General features: G+C 31.6%; 4 protein-coding genes across 6 annotated transcripts; 1 reads left to right on the top strand and 3 right to left on the bottom strand.

Moving 5' to 3' along the window:
* Window positions 1-148: 148 nt before the first annotated feature.
* Window positions 149-4,020, bottom strand: LOC106760770 (seed linoleate 9S-lipoxygenase-2). The gene is made up of 9 exons (XM_014644200.2): window positions 3,630-4,020; window positions 3,203-3,492; window positions 2,855-3,095; window positions 2,397-2,714; window positions 2,220-2,305; window positions 2,005-2,106; window positions 1,615-1,919; window positions 1,252-1,515; window positions 149-1,114 (listed from the first exon to the last, which is right to left on the bottom strand). The coding sequence occupies exons 1-9, from the start codon at window positions 3,904-3,906 to the stop codon at window positions 361-363; spliced, it is 2,637 nt and encodes an 878-aa protein (XP_014499686.1). The 5' UTR covers window positions 3,907-4,020; the 3' UTR covers window positions 149-360.
* Window positions 4,021-6,486: 2,466 nt separating this feature from the next.
* Window positions 6,487-8,902, bottom strand: LOC106761237 (mitochondrial import inner membrane translocase subunit TIM23-2). Of its 3 annotated transcripts, none has more exons than XM_014644766.2 (2): window positions 8,127-8,902; window positions 6,487-6,641 (listed from the first exon to the last, which is right to left on the bottom strand). In XM_014644766.2, the coding sequence occupies exon 1, from the start codon at window positions 8,705-8,707 to the stop codon at window positions 8,141-8,143; it is 567 nt and encodes a 188-aa protein (XP_014500252.1). In that variant the 5' UTR covers window positions 8,708-8,902; the 3' UTR covers window positions 6,487-6,641; window positions 8,127-8,140. The 3 variants fall into 3 exon arrangements, with proteins under 3 accessions (XP_014500252.1, XP_022637184.1, XP_022637183.1); XM_022781463.1 differs by lacking the exon at window positions 6,487-6,641 and adding an exon at window positions 7,054-7,071; XM_022781462.1 differs by lacking the exon at window positions 6,487-6,641 and adding an exon at window positions 7,254-7,271.
* Window positions 8,903-10,945: 2,043 nt separating this feature from the next.
* Window positions 10,946-14,033, bottom strand: LOC106760620 (U-box domain-containing protein 34-like). The gene is made up of 7 exons (XM_014644038.1): window positions 13,880-14,033; window positions 13,657-13,754; window positions 13,430-13,551; window positions 13,122-13,313; window positions 12,147-12,405; window positions 11,782-12,066; window positions 10,946-11,665 (listed from the first exon to the last, which is right to left on the bottom strand). The coding sequence occupies exons 1-7, from the start codon at window positions 14,031-14,033 to the stop codon at window positions 10,946-10,948; spliced, it is 1,830 nt and encodes a 609-aa protein (XP_014499524.1).
* Window positions 14,034-16,681: 2,648 nt separating this feature from the next.
* Window positions 16,682-18,246, top strand: LOC106761603. The gene has a single exon (XM_014645171.2). It carries the CDS (start codon window positions 16,703-16,705, stop codon window positions 17,921-17,923), a length of 1,221 nt encoding a protein of 406 aa, XP_014500657.1. The 5' UTR covers window positions 16,682-16,702; the 3' UTR covers window positions 17,924-18,246.
* The last annotated feature ends 1,028 nt before the right edge of the window (window positions 18,247-19,274 follow it).

A 19,274-nucleotide genomic window follows, 5' to 3' on the forward strand; every position in this document is an offset into this window, starting at 1 on the left:
TAATACGATAAAATAAAATTTTAATTATTTAAAAAGTCATTCGTATAGGCATCTTCCCTTGTGTTCAATAGTAATAATTTATATTTCTTACATGCCTTTTGTATTATATATATCAGTATGATACAAAAAGATTATTGATAACATCAACTTTAACTAAACACAAACTAGCAGTACTCAGTATTTCCATTATTTCCGAACAAAAACCAAATCGAGGGCTGAATTACAACATTCAAACACACAAGCAACACGAGATTATTAAAACATTAGACAAGATGCAAGATTTATTGGATCTCTAGCCTTGCATCTTTTTTTATTGGAAGGAAGTACAATACAATAACTAAACTGAAACCACAGGCTCAGTCAGATGGAAATGCTATTAGGAATTCCCCTGAAGGTCAACCCTTCCTCACTGGTAGGATGAAGCAAAGTGTATGGCAATTCAACTGGTCCAAATCGGTTTCTCAGTTTCTCATCTTTGTTCTTTCTTGCGAGTTTTTCCTCAATATCCTTCAGTTTCTTTCCAAACTTTTGAAAGGCTTGCAACGCTTTGGAATCAGAGGTCCAATGTGGGTTTTCCCTTTGACCAAGGTAGACCTCATCAGAGGCATGCCTTGACAATATCTCTATCACAGAAAGGTCAATCATAGTCTGAAACTTTGACGTAATTGTTCTCAAATAGGCCTTTTGATGGCTGTTCACCATTTCTTCATATTCTGGTGTGCCTTTCTCAGGAAGCAACCTTCTACTAGAAGTTGGACGGTTCAGAATAAAACCTCCATAAGGGTACTGACCAAAATTAACAGCTGCATGGAGAGCTGAACCAGTCCATATGATAATGGTGCAGATTTCAACAAGCTCCTCAAGTGTCTGCAACTTAGGCCACCATGGTTTGTCTTTCAAATCAGCATGTCCTTTCTCCACAGCCTCTTTCCACCAATGTTGGAGTTCAGGATCAGATTTGACATCATCATCTTTTGCATAGTACAATGACACATAATCTTGAACCCATGACTTAATCACAGCCCATATCTCTAGTCCATCAACAGCATAAGGGTAGTCTTCAATCAAGAGACGAAGTCCATGTGGGGCTGATGAATCCTTAACTGCCACTCCTCTGAATCAAGCAAAATATATATATACTTACAATACATGCATCATTATGCTTTGCAACAAATTATAAACCATTCTTGTTACTACTTCTAATCTTAGATACAAGTCACATTTTGCATATATTTAAAGAGATTTACTAACCTCTTGATAAGTTCTGCAGGCAGTGCTTGATCAGTAAAAACCCAATTCTTATAAACCGCTGAAGACATCTCCACAGAATACTTTGAGGGCAAAAAGGATTTCTCTATGATGCCATCAGCATTAATTAGAGACTGTCTGGCAAGTGCATTGATGTTCATGGTGTCACGATAATGAGGAGTTAGAAGCTTATAAATTGGATGAAGCGCACTAAGGTGCCGGTGTGTTGCTATAATGAATGGCTCCATCACTGCATGAGTATTTAACCTGTAACAGAATAAACATTTTATAAATTAGTTAGTATAATATATATAGAAAGAGAGATATCAGAGATTGAATTGTTGAATGCAGTGAAAAGTTTTGTACCAATGGCTCATGAGTTGATGATAGCAAGAATCATTTACAACCACATAAGCTTTGGCTAGCAGCCAAATTGTACTTTCAACACCTTCTTTTGCAGGTAAAATTACTTGGCTGACAGCACCTGACTGGTCCCCAGCAGGATGTGGCAAACTCAATTCGATGGCCACTGGCTTCAGAGTTCCATTTTCTTTCAAAAAAAGGATAGTTCTTGTGGCATAAGCTTTGGCATAAGTCTGATTTATCCCCCGAATAAATGGCATGAAGATATCATGGTAATCTAACACAAATAATCTGTTATTTGCAAGAGCCTGTTCCACAAATTAAAGTCATTTAAATCAGTAAATCGTATTTTTTTACTTTATAAGTGAGAAATTAGTGCATAAGTATGTTTACCTCGTCCACTGTGCTTCCCTCTAGATCAAGCGCCTCTGCTGTTATCTTACTGTTTTGATCACCATATGTTGCAGGATCCAGATTGCTTTTTGGAGGAAACTCCTACCATTCATTATAAAGAAGATTATCACAAGAAAAAACAAGTATTTAATATATTTGGACATCAAATTTGGTTTGTTAATTTTGTTTTAGAAACAAGTATTCAATCAACTCACTTTAAGACCACGAATTACGTTGGGATTTACTCCCGCAATCATCTCTCTTGCAAATTCTTCATCTGTCATCCACGCTGACTTATTCACTGCCCATTAAACGAGTAAAATCTCTGTTAAAATGGAACCATAATTTCGCCCAAAACATAAGTTTTTCATTTGTTTGTGTGTTTATCAGACCTTTAATGATGTGAGGTGTTGGAAACTTGAGAACTTGTTCGCCATCGGTACGAAAGAGTTCTTTGATCACTGGTAAAGGGGCAATTGAGCTAATTATTTCTGTGGGAAGCTTAATTCCACCTTCACAGAGGTCACGCACATCTTGGAAGCTATCAAACTCATTCGGGGTCAAGTTTAAACTGAACACAGATTCAAACGCTGGTAAGACATACTGAGACAAAGATTTTATCCCATACGCAAGGAAATCCGAAGATTTCAAGTGACCAAAGTTTTCATCTCTTGGAACATAAACTTCCCCTGGCTTCTCACAATTCGAATCTGTTAAAGTTGAAATTGATCAGAAAACAACTGTATATGAAAAAATAAACCGTCTGGAAAAACAAAGACATCAACGTTATAACATCACAAAAAGTCAGTGTTACTACGTTAACCATATGATGAAAACATAAAAGACTAACCTTTCCTTGTTGGGTATCGACCAGTTCTTCCCCTACGAGGATAGGGATGAGTGGAAGAGCCTCCAAGAATAGGACGAGCAAAATTTTCATTGAGATCTGGATTACCCAAATCATTGTAGACATCATAATCATAGATCCTCTCATGTTCCTTGCGTTCTCCTGTTCCATCTCCTCTTAAATTCTTCAATTCTTCTTCTCTATTATGCACAAGCGGTTTTGGTGTCTCACTTGGAACATAAGTCTACGGTACATTAAACCAGTTTTATAATTCTTAATTAGTGTGAAATCAACCAAAGAATTTCTAATCATAGAGGGTGTGATGAGAAATGTAAATAAACAGCTACGTACATGGTTGGCGAAGAATATGCGCAAGCTTTTCTTGTAAAGGTTAGTGTTGTAAATCCATGAGTTGCAAACAAAGCGAATGGTTCCGTGGTTTGGAACGTCTTCAAGAGTCAAACTCTTGAGGAAAAACTCAACTTGCATGAAATTCTTTACGTAAAATGCACCAGGGATTCCCATGCTTTCGTCCCATTCAAAATGAACATAGAATGCAGACTCCCCTGCTCCCAAAGTTGGTAACAACGTAATGATCCCTTCAATGAACGTATCCTTACCAACTTTTCCTTTTCCACTTTCTACAACACAATAGAAGGAACACTGGTTTATTTCATCAGAAATCATTTGAAAGAGATGCTTTGTAGTCTATAAGTTAACTTAAATTTTGATATAGATGATGATGGAAAAAATTGAAAGGAAGAAGAAATTGTTTAACCATCAGATTTAGTGGCACTGATGAGCTGAAGAGAAACACTTCGGCCTAAGAAGGCAGTGAGGCCATCAACTGTTGAACCAATAACGTTGAGACCAGTTCCAATGACTCCACCAACGTTTCCTTTGGTGAAATCAGCGACACTGTTGAAATCCAAAACATTCTTACGCATCAACACCACTGTCCCTTTGATCCTGTTCTGACTATGGCCTCCTGGGTTGAGGATTCCTGAAACCCCTCCTGGATTAAGGATTCCTGAAACTTTTGGAACTTGAAACATCTTTCCCAAACTTACCAACAACACTGTTTTTATTTCCCAAAACGAGGAAGGAAAATAAAAACGAGAAGAAGAGGAAAGTCTGTGTCTGTTGTGAGCAAATCAACCAACCTATCTCTGATATTTATAGCTAGCTATTCTTAATTGTGTGGGTGATTACTATCATGGTATTAACATCTTAATGAAGCAATTATTTTATCGTAATGATATGTATGTCCTAGGTAAGGATGAAATATGTGGAGTCCTGAAAATGCAAGGTGTCACAAAGAATTCATGCAGAAAGGACAAAAGGGTTGCATGAACAGAGAGTGTATATGATTGTGCATGTGCTTGGTTTGACGTGAAGTGCATGTGTCAATTCGGACTGCTTTCGAAAGGTGACACATCCCAAATGAATTTAGGGTGCTCATACACAGTTATAGTAAAAAGAAGAACATCGCTTTTAACAATTCTTTTAGAATGTTTTTAGAACATATATAATAGTTTAATAGTTTGCGATTGGTCTATTTCGAATAATTTTTTAAAATAAGGTCAAAGAAACCAATAAAACAGTGACACGTATTTTATTGTAAAAGAAGTTGTTAAAAAAGAATCGTTAAAATATGATTATCCAAAAGCTTTGAAAAACAAAACTCAATTTTTAATATTCAATTGTTTTCTTAAAAAAAAAAAATCACTACAAGATTTCTTGAATTTTAATTATACTTTCATATTACTTAATTTTGAAGTTATGTAGTTTAGAATATATTTATAGATTATCAATTCAAAAGCATATTTCAAATTACTTAATTTAAAAATTATTATATAATTCAAAATTCATATCTTAATCATTCAAGGAAAAAGTTTCAAATATTAAAATGTGTTACAAAATTGAGTTATTATTTTTCATAATTTTTGTAAATACGAATATCTTTAACTGAATTTCTATTAATTTTTTATTAAACATTTAATATTATTACATTTTTCAATTAAATATATACTCTCATTTTTTAGTTGTTATTATTTTGTTCCGTGTACTTATCTTCCACATTAAAAAAAAATCTAATATTATTAACATAAAATTATACTAGTATTACTATAAAATTACAAGTGACTATTGATTTTATTGAAAACATATGATGACAAAGTTATCATACTTTCCTATTATTTTTTTCTCTCTATCACTATCGTTGTTATTTAAAAAGTTTTCAATAAAAATAAGAAAATTAGTTATCAGTTTATATTAATCATAAATATTATTGTATATTAATGATAAATATTATATTTCTTATAACATACAAATAACTAAATAACATGATGAAACAAAATAATAATTAATAATCACATAACTTATTTAAATGTGAAATTAAACCGAAAATAATCCATCAAAAAATATTAAAGCTATGAAATATTACATTTCTTCACACATGTAAACAAATAAGCAAATGATAAAAAAATAATAATCACATCACTTGTTTAAGTGAAAAGTTAAATAAAAAAATATTTGATTATAAATATGATTAAAAAATAAACTTTTAAATCTAACTCAACTTCATAAAACTGATTTATAGGCGAGACTTCGACACATCTTTTCATATTAAAGTATATATATCTAGAACGTGAGACTATACATTAATGGATAATCTAATAGCAGATAAAACAATATGTCTAAAAACAACAAATATTACTAAGATATACTCTAACCATATTATGATACTATGTTAAAAGATAGACTTTAAATTTAATTCAACCTGATATAAACATTCAATAAGTATCTAATAAACCAATAAGATTCATTTAAGTTTTAATTAAAAATATATAAATTTATTATGGATTAAAAACTTAATCCAATCTATAAGTTTTAAAACATTTCAAAATTCTACAATTAAAATTTTTTATTTAGACTTCTCCTAAGAATAGCAAAATGAATCCGCTTGACCCTTCAAAAAGAAATGAATCACTAATCACAATCCATCCATCCAACATACAACCGTCACTTTTTTATTTTTTAAATTATTTAATTTATTTTTCAAATTTTTAATTATTAATTTTAATTTTTTTTTACATATAAATAAATATTAAAAACATATTTATTTATATAAAATAATTTGTACATTTTCCATTGATTAGTTAACGTTTTTAGCTAAATAAAGTAAAATAATTATTACATGTTAAATTATTTTATTATAATCAAAATTTAATTTGTAAATGTTAAATACTATAATATATTTATACTTTTAAAAAATATAATATAGAAAAAATAAATTTTTAAATTGTTTTTATTCTAATTTTTAATTTAAAAAAAATTAAGACCTAATCTGACTAGCTCGTACTTTAGTTTGTGAAATTGACGAACCGGACCATTTTAAACGGGAGCCCGGCCTGTTTGGCAATCCCTAGATTCCATGCAGATAAAGAAAAAACCATGGAAGTGAAGAAAGAAATAACCCGGAAACTATAGTAACGCCGTGATTCGTAGTTTTAACAAAATATAAGCGATGGGAGTAACACTATTACTTGGTTGCTTTAATTCAGATTTGGCGTTAGAAAAGGAACAACACTACTATCAAAAGGCAAGCCAACTACTGGAAGGAGAAAGACGGATTAGCACGACCTATTAGACTGTAATAATAATCAGCTAACTGAGTCTGAAAGCTTAGAAATAAACTTCAGAATAATCAACTACAGTTGATCTTAATTTTTAACAAAAAGAACAATGACTGCATAAACACCATCATCCGCCTCTTCTTTCGCATTCACTGAGCACAAATATAACTTCGGTAAAAAACGGGTTTAAATGCAAGCCAATAACAACTATATTTTTGGGAGTTCAAAATCTCTAAAGCCAGTTAAAATGGTATTTTTATGTATGATAAAAAACAGCAACATTGGGATTAAACTTTAAACATAGAAAGTTAGAACATCAAGAAAAATACCTAAACCACACCACGACTAGGATGACCCTAGATAATTTCCACGTTAAGACTTCCATTATTATGTTGGAGAAACCAAATATCACAATCTATTAGAAAGGATACACAGGAAACTAGAGTTGCAAAACATACAAGTAAAAAATGAAGGGGGGAAATCCCTCGGTGCTAATTGGCAAGATATATTCCTTCTATAGAAAACCAACACAATCATATGCTCGGAAACTTTTCTTCAGTCAATTCTAGCTCTAAACAACGCCTAGCAAGATATGCAAGAAGCCATAATGGGTGGTAATTTGTACACAGAAAAGCTATGAATATGTTTATTGCTTTGGTTTGAGCAAAAGAATTAATAGCATCAATTAAGAGGTAAGAGATTGGGATAGTTAATGGTGTCCTAGCTTATTTATGAGCTTATTGCATCACAAGTGTAAGGCTAAATTACCAAATTCGAAGTTCCTACATGACAATATCAGAATTCAAAATATTTGTCTATGAAAGCTAAACTACAAGGATGGAAAGAGCAAAAACATCGCATCTACTGACAACTGAATTCCGTCAAAACACTAATTACTTTGGCATACATTCTTTTAAGGGGAAAAAGTTTCTAGCAGACATTAACAGTGGTTCATCAATGAAATAGCTCCCTCAAATAATATGTAGTCAAACCAGAGCATATGTTTTGATAACTCGTATAGAGCCCAAACTTCTCCTTTCAGCTAAATTAAATATTAGCTGAATAAACGGCATAACGGCCATCGACAATACACTATTAACTATTAAAAATTATATAAATAAAGATGGAACACAGCACATTTGCTAGTTTCCTAAGATATAAAGAGATACGAGGGCACAAAAAGCATACAAAACTTATTAAACAGAAAATCTCCAATTATATTCTACCTGAAATGACCTGAAATCCCCTGAATTCATTAATCATAAGAACACAAGCATGACCCGGGATTCTTTCAGCACAAATATTAACTAACCATTACTTCTATCAAATCATCTACCACAAAATCTTTTTGTGACATCGATTACAAAATCTTCCATTTGCAGCCACTGACAGAGGAACAATATTTTGATACTATATATCCAGCATTAAAGCCGTCCCAATTATTCATGCATGATGATTCGACAAATTACATTAGAAAGGTTAGCCATTATCAAGCCGAAAAAATATGCATAACGGTAAAACCAATTGTTTGCAACGGCAAACGCTGCCACATGCTGGTATAACAATGCTTATACCCCAACAATCGCTCAAAATTGATAGTAACCCCAATAAAGGAAGAAGAAAAATTAAGTGCTCACAAAATGTGTCGTTTTCAAATAGGCACGTAGCGTTTCAATGCCTGCTTCGCGGTAACAGCAACTCCAACCACGACGCCGCCAACGGCCCCCGCCACCGCCGCCGACCGCACCCCTCTCGCGGCACGATACAACGCGCCAGTGCCCAGTCCAGCCGCGACGCTGTTCCAGACGTCGTCGGTGTCCCTCGCCGCCTCGATCCCGCTCTCGATGCCGGCGTATAGCAGGCCAATGACGCCTAGGCGGTTGCCCCAGGCTCGCCCAGCATGACCGGAGGAGTTGAGGACGCGGTTGATGCGGAGCTTAGCGGTATCACCGGACTCGAAGGACTTTACGCCTTCGACGAGGCCGGAGGCGGCACCGCCGACGGCGCCGGCAAGGTAGCCACATCCTGTGTAGAAGGTGAGGTTCTCGCCCCAGGATCGACGCTTGCGGCGAGCCTCCTCGACGAAGAGATACTCGGGGGAAGTCGGGAGCTGGTAGAGGTTGCGAATGGGGACTTCAAGGTCCTTGTAGGGATTATAGAGACGCGTTGNTGTCTTCGGATCCGATTCAGAATCTCTATCAGGGGTCTNGTACGCCATTGAAGAGGCTTCCAGACGGTCGAGGTTAGGGTTAGGGTTTCAGAGAGAAAAGGAACAAATCACAGAGTCGCAGATGAACTAACGACGCTGTTTAGAGAGTTATGATTTGGAGTATGGCGGCGCGTTTGACACCCGGTCCGGTCTGGTTAGTCTTTTATTTTCGGCTCGAACCGGAAATGCGAAACTTCTTGCTCGCCAAGTTTTTTCTATTCTTGACGTTGTGCGTGGCAACTTTTTATGCTTTTCTCTTTTATTGAACGAAAATAAATTTAAAAAAAAAAAAACAATTTTGAATTAAAAGAAAAGTGAAGGAAGGTGTGTTTGAGCTCTTTCTTTTTATATTTTTCATTATTTATTTTCTAAAAGTGTATGGAGTTTATCGAATCAGAGAAAAATTAAAATTAAAATAAGAACAAAATTATGAATACATTAGAACCATTGTAAAAATAAACTTTTAATTACTTTTTTTCACAACTAACCTAGAAAATCTTATGAAAATTTTCAAAAAACATAAAAGACATAAATATACGCATATAATTAGATAGGGTTTTATATTGTAAATTTACACGTCTATTAGCTACATTTCTAAGAAATTCATATTATATTTGCTTCTCTAAAGTGTAAAAACATTTTCTAAATTTTGATTAGTAATAGTGATAGATTAAAAGATAGCGTGACGACGGTTTTATAAAAAGACAACTTAGAAAATACTTTCTAAATTATTTCTATGTGTAAGAGTTATACTTTAAATTATTAATAGATAAATATAAAGAATATCTAAAAACTACATGTTTTTAGATTAATTCGATTAATATCTAAAATGTATTTGTGATATTAGTTAGAATAAAAATATTTTATCTTAATATTATAGAATGTTATCATATGACACACTATACCAATATTGTTATATGTTCAAAAGAAAAATCTCGTTAATATGCTGATTTTTCTAGTCAAACATATTTTAAATAATTTTCTGTACTATTTTACCATTATCAATGCATTCATTAGTTAATTTATTAATAATTCGGATAACTTATTTATCAACTTTTAAACAAGTTATATCCTCTAATTTCTTTCAGCCAAAACATATCAAATTAAAACTTTTAAGTACTTTTTTCTCTGAAAATTAGTTCCTTAACGAATGGTGTGTAATAAATAATTATTTTTATCAATTATGTTAAATAATACTAAGTGTAGTCTAAAGCTAAACACTTAATCAAATTTAAAACACACAAATCATATAATATTAAGAATGAGAAATCAATTAGTTTTGTGAATATTGTTCTTTTTTTTTTTATGATAACTTCTTATATTGATTAGGTCCGTATATACATATAAATAATATTTGAATTTTTAAATTATATATGTGTATACGTCTCATCATTGTCTTTATAATTGTTTTTGACCTTATATATGTTAGTAGGAGATCTTAAAANATATTTTGAAAACGTCAAATACATAATGAAACGATTTTGTAAATACGTATGTACATATTTTATTTATATATAATTTTTTGTTTGTATAAAAAAAATTGGTCGAAGGGATCATAGCTCTCCTGTTCTTTTTTATTCTCTGTTTAAATTATTAAAATATTATTTTTTAACTAATTTCTAAGATCGACCATTTTTAAGTTTTTTTATACAATTATTTTTATATTTTTATTTCATATTTGTATAATTCTATATTTTTTTTAAATTTAACATCAGAAAAAAAAATATATGTCAATTTCAATTTTACAAAACTAACTTAAATATTGTACATTTATCTTAAATGAATATTTTATTTTCAACACTATATAATGTTGGTTGTGATTACTTAAACAATACGTTACTTAAAAACTATTATGTTTTAAGTGAAAAATTAATTATATATTTTTTAATTTTATTGTAAAATAAATATAAGACTATAAATCAATTTATTAGTCAACAATTCAACATTAGAATGACTCAAGGTAATGAATTCATTTTAAGCATATTTCAATATAAATTAGTTTATAAAATAGTCTTTTATTTGCTAAATATGCAGACAAATTCAAATAGTATCCTGTACATAGATATACATATTCGTTTTCAAACGTGCTTTCTAAATGGTTTCCACAAACAGAGTATATTTATCACAAACTTAGGGAGTTTATACATTGTTATTGTTTTTGAGTTTCCATATTAGGATTGTTGTTCATTTGCTTCCTGAATATACATTATACAAAATCATAGATAAATTTACATGACATGGAAAGCTTTACACCATGATTTTGTCTTTGGGAAATGTAATCGCTACTCCTAAATTTGCAAGCCGAGTCAATTCTGGCAAAATCACAGAAGCAAGATCTGGTCTATCTCGTTTTCTCATCTCACAACACTTCAAAGCCAACTTAGCAAATGACAAAGTGTCCTCAACAGGCCAATCCATGACATTAGGATCAAGAACCTCAGAAAATGTACCTTTTTCTATAGCCTCTTGAACTAAGTGAGCCACACCCATAGGAGCCTTTCCAGTTATAATTTGCAATAGCACTACACCTAGTGAATAAATGTCTGATTTAACTCCCAATAGTCCTGTTTGCTGATATTCTGGATCAATGTAGCAAAATGTACCAGCTGCAGTTGTCTTATGGTATTGAGTGCTTTTGTTCGGTATGGCAGGTGGAACTAGCCTTGCCAAACCCACATCAGTGATCTTGCTACTATAGTTACAGTCTAACAAAATATTTGCAGGTTTCAGGTCTCGGTGCACAATAGGCTCAGGCTTTGTCTGATGAAGGAAAAGAAGGCCTGTGGCAATTTCTGATGCTATTTTGAATCTAACTTTCCATGGAATTACTGGTGTGTTATCTTTTTGGAATAGACGATCTTCTAAACTTCCATTTTCCATGTACTCATACACAAGGCATCCATACTCCGGACATGCACCCAAAAGTTTAACCATGTTTGAATGTCTTATTGTGCTCAAAACAATAACCTGTGTCATGCATGTACCAATTTCAGAACAAATGATTACTTATAATAACCTATGTTGTCAAGTAAAGGGAACTCAAGATGTTACTCAGTTTTTTGGAAAAGCTAAAACGTGACTACCTCTTGTTGAAACTGCTTCTCCCCTTGAGTTATGTCAGGTCTCAGAGCCTTGACAGCAACATCAATGTTATCAAGCACCCCTTTGAAAACAGGTCCATATGAACCTTCACCGATTTTCAGGGCATTGTCAAAGTAATTAGTTGCTACTTCTATTTCTTTAATGTTGTATCTTTTAAATAGAACTTTGTTTGGTGCAATTTCATTTGATGGTTTTTTCCTCTCTTCTTGTTCTTCTTCTTCATGCATGTCTCCCTCTTCTTGCCTAATATTTTCATGCTTCTTTGTCTGAATGAGAAACATTAATCATTAAAACTGTTTTGAGGATTATAATTAATAAAAGTTATATGATGCAAAATATCACCTACCGGAGACTTTTTGGAAGATTTGCTCCTACAATTCGAATTAATGACAACGTTTTGGTTTCCATGTGATGTCTCACTGGTTTGATTATCAAACAACCTTGAAGTGTCTTCTTTAAAGAAACTTTGATTGGATGAAGTTTGTAAAGAACTGGTTTCATCAGATAGTTTTGCAGAATCAGTCTCTCCATTGTTCTTGTGTGGTGTCATTAGAGATACCCCATCATTGTTTGAGCTTTGCCAAAATTTAATTTGGAGCGATCTTCTGTTTATACAACATTTAGTAAGCACAGAAACATGTTCAAATAAGAAACAAACATTTTAAGAATGCCAATCTCTATTTTTTTAATGAAGATTCATGTTAATCATTATTATATACTTTGGTATCTCAGTTAAATTCATACTCCAAAACACATCTATCAAACATAAACATGGAAAAATCCAACCAAATCTATGTGAATAAACAAATAATTAATATATTCCTCCTTTGTCATAGTTTTTAATCTATTGAATTATTTAGGTTTACTTTTGTTTTTAATTTTTTATATTTGAGGTACTTTGGATCTTAAATCTTAATTATAATAATTTCTATCTAATCGCTTGGAAACTTATTTTAGTTTTTTTAGATTTAGTGTTTTATAGACTAAAAAAAAGTTCTTTTAAATTGGGTGGACCAAAATCAGAATTATCTAAAATTTGAAGATTAAAACATAGTTAAATGTATTATTCTTTTTATTGGTAATAATTTTAGTAAAATCTAATAAAATTATTGTTAAAATGTGAATACATATATCTAAGTCGGTGATTGTGCTTTTACATGTACATCATTGAAGAAAACATGTATAAACTTGCATCTATGTCTAGAATTTATATAAAATTAGTAAACTTGTATAAATTGATTTCACCTTCTAATATCATTTAGGATGTTCAAATCATTTTCTTCTTTAACCATCAAATTATAAACTTTTTGTGTTCAAAAACCTGTTTAAATCTTTGGACCGAAAACTTTCCCTGATGGCTTTTAGAGATTTTGATGGTGCGATACTAATATTCTGATGAGAATGACCTGCTGGTCGAATACTCTGCACTTTTCTTTTTGATATGATATGCACCATGCAAGATTGAGGCAAAGATCTTACCAAGCTTGTTGGCACATCTACATCTTTAAATTTCCTGTACAATATAATTAGCAAGACTTTTTGTGTGAAGAGATAAATCAGAAAATTCACAAACAAGTAAAATATGCAGTCTGCAGTCATTACTGATTTCTGCAGAAAGAGAATAATGACCTTAGAAGAGCTTTGGAGCGAGAAGCACCAACAACAACATTGTTGATAGAGTTCAGAATTATGTAATTAGTAAGCGCATTTGCTACGTCAGTGTCTTGCAGAACTAACTCTTTAACTGCGACCTGAAATTTTCAGTGTTCATAATCAAAAACTGATATATAAGATATCTGCATTCATATTAAAAATAAAGATTTTCAAAGCTTCAAACTTGGTAATGAATTCAGCACCCTTTTTCGAGCACAAAATCCTCGAAAGGGAAGAAAAATCTGTTGCAATTCTTCTTCTGTTGGTGGGCGACCTTGCTTAGGGAAAACCTCCAAATCATCTACGCAAAAATCCATGCATGATAAATCAGCAAAAATGATGCTATTTCTTGCATGCAAGAATTTAAATGGTGTTCATCAGAAATACAATGCATTGGTGAAGCATGAGTTTGAGCAATGTACGTACTGTGATATAAGTTCTTAGTTCTGACGTGAAGGAGGGTGCAGGAAGAGTTGTTCTTGAAGAGATATTCCACAGCCCATTTGACTGCATGTTGGCTGTTCTGATCGCTATCAATGGCGATCAAGGTAGACTCTTCTTCTGCTGCATTTGAACCCATAATCAAGAACAACGTTGGTTTCTCAAAAACCTATGACTGCAATAACCAATGTAATTGTTATGTCATTCATTCATGTCCGAGGGATTTTGAACCTTTTTCTTATATTTTTAGCATCAATGCACCTTAATCCCGTTGTATCTTAAATGTAAACCCAACTTTAGCGTATTTACAATCAGGAAAAAATACACAAGTTTTTCACAACTGAATATATTAATATTTTAATTATATATATTTTTTATGTATGTATACATATCTATAAAAGAATTTTTGTTCTTCGAATATATACTTAATTTTATCTTCTAAATAATTTATTTTAAAATTAAAATAAATTCTGTATTATATGGTATAATTTTTCTTATAATCATGTCTCACACACGTATAAATCTTTACATTTTTAAGTAACAACAAAATATAAATTACAAAAATCAATAAATTATATTACTTTTAATATAATTAATAAGAAAAATCAGATTTAAGTAATTTTAATTAAAAATAATTTATTTATATTTTAAAAATATATTTTTTCATTGAATTTTTTTCATTATTAATCATGTAATTTTTATTTTATTTTACATTTTTTTTATTTTTCTTTTCACGTAATTTAGTTTAAAGAAAAATTAAATGACAAAATTTAATTGCGAAATATAAAATTTTAAATATTTAATAAAAAAATAAAAGTTAAATTAAAAATATTTAAATTTACCAAGAAATTTTAAACTTAAATAATTCTTTTAATTATTATCTTTCTAACAGTTATATATTGATCCTATTTTATCCTTTTATAACATATACAGAACAGCCACATTTTCTTGATTATTTTAGTTTTATATTCAAAGTCAATTTTAACTATTAATAGAAGGATTCTTTCTTATACGTTGCTTTCCTTTTTCTTGGAAAAGAAGCATGTAATTAAAAAAATGATTAAATATGTTTTTAGTTAACATTGAAACAACAAATAAAGTTAAAAAGAAATGATAAAAAAGACTAAAACTAGAGTTTTCTGAAATTGAAGGACTAAATTGTACCATAGTTTGAAAATAGACTAAAACCAAAATCGCCCAAAGTATAGGGACTAATAACATATTTAACCCTCAAAAAAAACTATGAAACTTAACCATTTAATTTTCACTCATCTTATCATAAAAATTCATCAACTATGTATACTATTACATGTTGTATGTTAGAATGAGAGAAATGCATTTTTCCATAAACTATTTTTTCCTTAAAAAAATATAGCAAACAATAATTTGACTTTAAATAATAAATTATCTAATCATAATAATTCATAATTTACCATTAATTAAGTGCGAAAATTATTAGACAATGTTTTAATTATTTTACTCAAATTCTAATCCTATAAATAGTTTATGCAACAACATTGATTAAATGAATATATTTTTAAAATTATGCATTGTAGTTAAACTAAAAGGATAATTCGAAGAATGTTCCTTGTACATAGGATCATAAACTAAAAGATAAAGTCAAATAATATGTCTAGAAAACATGCTTTGCACAAAACGTAACAAAAGAAATAATTAAAGCATGCTTCGTTAAGGTTCCTTTTAACGTAATTAATAAACAACGAAAAACAAAGCTATCCATTACACAACACGCTTTCCTTCAACATTATACAAAGGAATCAAATAATGCTTTTTTTAACAAAGAAATATAAGTAATCTAGTTTTAATATTTATTCACACCGGTTTTTATTTAATTATAAAAGTTAATAAAAACATATTTTGTTAATCCTCTTCATCGTTACTTATCATCGTCATTTTTATCTTTAGGCAATTACGTGACTCAAAAATTTTAGGACATTTTGATCATCCCAAGCGAAAAGCACGACTATGACAGCATCATCTTGGTTATGCTAGAACATACGTAATTTTTTTTGCAAGTAAACTATCAAATTAATCTTAAAAATGAATATTATAAAATATTTAACTCCGAAAATTTGGAGTTAAATTGATTACCTTTCTAATGTTATATCAACCAAATTTAGTACATAAAATATCATAAACTTTTCTAACAACTAATAAATACTTTCTGAAATGTCAACCAAATTGAAGGATAAAAATGAAAATATTTTCTATATTATTGAAGATAAAAACTAATAATAAATACTTGTAGTTTTTGAAGTATGGTGTGTTGTCTTTTAAGAAAATCATAACTAATTTAACTTATTTTAATGTCTTTATGGAAGCCATGTTGTGAAGAAACACCAAGGTCCAATTTATTAATAGAAAAATGTAGGAAGTTGTGGGAAAAACAAAGTTTACAGAAAATATGCAGCTATAATTGCAATGGTATTATTCTAAACTTGATACATAAGCAACGTGATTACGTGATATGGCATTAATTGAGTTAGTCCATTTTAATAGTCTTCAACCATAAAATAAAAATATTAATATAAATTTGACCAATTCGAAATGCACATGGAAAATTATTTACACCATTTTTTATTTGGCTGTATTCCCCCATACAATAATTTCTCATACATAACTAAGAAATTGCGTATATATAATATTTCACTAAATTCATATAATAAAATATGTAAAAAAAAAATGAAATAATTAATATAATAATAATAACGTATTTACGTCTATAAAAGCGAACAAAGAACACAAGGCATTATCAAAAGAAAGGAACTCACGTTAAGCGAAAACCAAATGGAAGCGGAAGAAGAAGAAGACGCGCCACCAAACTTCTGGACGGAGAACGGTAGCCACCGCCGCCTCCGACGATCTTACTCGCTGTTTCTCAGCTCCAGTGCGGTTCTGATATGCGTTCTGGTGATTGCACTTGCATTCACGTTGGTCATAATTCCCACAATCTTTTCCACGTTGCACGCATTCCCCTACCATCTTTTCAAACCCAATTCCGTCAAGAAGAGTTGGGACTCCCTCAACTTTGTGCTTATCCTCTTCGCCATTATCTGCGCCTTCCTCAGCAGGAACAACGCCGACGAGAGTTTCTCCGACACTCCACACCAGTACGAGAAACCAAACCCTACAACAACGCCACGGTGGTACGAGGAAACAGATCGCACGTCCTACAAATCGTATAACAGGCTCAGGAGTTTCAACTCCTACCCGGATCTCCGCCAAGAGTCGCCGTGGCTAACCTCCGACGAACGTTGGCGATTTTATGATGATACACACGTTAACGGTTATTCTAGATTTGACTTGGAAGAAGAGAGCGCGGAGAACGTAGAAGTAGATAAAGAGGTTCCGCTGCTACCGGCGTCTCCACCACCAGTTCTGGCGGAGGAGAGGAGTGGGGAAAGTAAGAATAAGGGAACAAGTGCAACAACTAAAGAGTTGTTGACTTCTTCGAAGGGAAAGAAGAAGAAGAAGAAACAAAGACAAGGAAGCTTTGAAAATCTTAATCGCATTCGAAATTCTGAACCTCATTCACATCCTCGAGTTTCCTCAGTTTTTCATAGTCTGTTTCCTTCGAAGAAAAGCAAGAGGAAGAAACTTGAGTCTGCTTCATCGTCGCATGTTTCATCATCCAAAACCGAACCAGTTAGTGGGAGTGTGGCCAGTTCCCTTAAATCAAACAAGAAAGAGACTTTCTTGAAGGAAAACGTGGCTGTTACTGGTAAGGAGTCACCTTTGATCCCTATACCTCCACCTCCGCCGCCGCCGTTCAATATGCCGGCGTGGAAGTTCCGGGTGCAGGGTGACTTTGTTAGAATAAACAGCCTTAGTAGCTCGAGTAGTGGTTCCCCAGAGTTAGAAGATGAAGTTGTGGAGTCAGCAAGAAGTGAAGATGGTGGAGAACCTGCAATCTTATTGTTCTATGATCCTAGCCCTGATGATGTTGACACCAAAGCTGATACTTTTATTGAAAGGTTCAGAGCTGGTTTGAAAGCTGGACCCAGTTGAATTTAAGGTGTAAAATTGATCGATGCTATGTCTTTATTCTTTAATTAGTTTATATTTTTGCTTTCTTTCTGAGAATTGTTATGAAGTGTGATGTTTTTTGTTTTACCATTTTTGAATGTATATAACACCTGAGATTTATAGTTCTGCATGTTGCGACTTTATCAAAGTGAAGGATTCTGCATAGCATATGCTTAACACTTCCTTTGGTACCATCTCCAGTGCTCTGATCGGTTTGCTTAGCAAGAGGTTAACACAGTTAATAAGACAATGGTTCCTTTGAAAAAGCAATGCCTATGAGCAGTGGAAATATATAATTGAGTAAAATGCTGAATCCTTTCTTGTATTTTCTTGATTATTCACCATTCTTGTTTAAGATTTATGCAGTTTCTTCAAAACATAGATAGAGAGTAGTCTCGGGTAAGTTGAGTGTAATACAAGGAAGTGTTTTACTCAATCTTACACGAAAAGTTATATCCAATTTTCCTTTCGAAAAGATATAGAAACACCACTTCCTTTACTTTTTTTTCTGTGTTTGTTATTTAGTTGGAAATGTTTTTTCAATAATTTTTTTACGACGGTAGTTCGTGATTAATTTGTTTTAAATATACAGTGATATATAATTGTTAAGAAAATATTGTTAACATATACCATTTAGTTGTAATGAGTTTATAGTTAAAAAAACAAGTAGGGAAATTTCTATTTTAAAAGGAAATAAATGATAATTTAACATATACAACTCTTTTTCATTTGACATTAGAAAAATATAAAAAAAAAATGTTTTTTTAATAACTTTTTTTTATAATCGTTGGTAGTTTATGATTAGTCGTTTCAATTTTTTGACCAACTCTTTTACAAAATGTACATTTTTTTATTACCATTTTACTTTTCTAATTTCAAATGGATGTAAATCTTTTAGTTACAGATAGACGTAAATTCTGTCAAATTCTAATATGTTAATAATTTTTTTACAATAAAACATATTTCAATCATTTTATTAGAATCAATTACAAGCTATTAACCTATTAACTATGCATTGTAAAAAAAAATTTTAAAAACACTTTTTCCTATTATCTCACCCTAAAAATCGGAACATTTATCAATGACAACAAAAATTACTTCTTTTGACGGGACACATAAGCAATGGGTAGAAAAGAAAACTTTTTGTTGTGTTGGGAACTGATAGGTTGCAAGATAATCTATGTTCTTTCTTTTGTGAAACCTTTTGCGTACAAATAAACCACTATTTTTTTTATCAGCACAAATAAGCAACTATAGAATGGGTGAATACTAGATGATGGAGCATCTTCCAAGACTAACCCATTTGCTAAAACAGGTTATTTGCCCAGAATTT

Source organism: Vigna radiata, chromosome 5, assembly GCF_000741045.1.
Source record: "Vigna radiata var. radiata cultivar VC1973A chromosome 5, Vradiata_ver6, whole genome shotgun sequence".
Classification (NCBI taxonomy): Eukaryota; Viridiplantae; Streptophyta; class Magnoliopsida; order Fabales; family Fabaceae; genus Vigna; species Vigna radiata.

Bases quoted from the DNA above. Each gene is read 5' to 3' on its own strand.
- LOC106761603 (XM_014645171.2), top strand. From the start codon at position 16,703: ATGGAAGCGGAAGAAGAAGAAGACGCGCCACCAAACTTCTGGACGGAG.
- LOC106760770 (XM_014644200.2), bottom strand. From the start codon at position 3,906: ATGTTTCAAGTTCCAAAAGTTTCAGGAATCCTTAATCCAGGAGGGGTT. The intron at 2,715-2,854 runs GTTAGTCTTTTA...CAACTTTAACAG, and splicing joins TCGATACCCAACAAGGAAAG to ATTCGAATTGTGAGAAGCCA. The intron at 2,107-2,219 runs GTGAGTTGATTG...AATGAATGGTAG, and splicing joins ACGTAATTCGTGGTCTTAAA to GAGTTTCCTCCAAAAAGCAA.
- LOC106760620 (XM_014644038.1), bottom strand. From the start codon at position 14,033: ATGGGTTCAAATGCAGCAGAAGAAGAGTCTACCTTGATCGCCATTGAT. The intron at 13,552-13,656 runs GTGCTGAATTCA...TGAAAATTTCAG, and splicing joins GATTTTGTGCTCGAAAAAGG to GTCGCAGTTAAAGAGTTAGT. The intron at 12,067-12,146 runs GTAGGTGATATT...TTTCTCATTCAG, and splicing joins AATCTTCCAAAAAGTCTCCG to ACAAAGAAGCATGAAAATAT.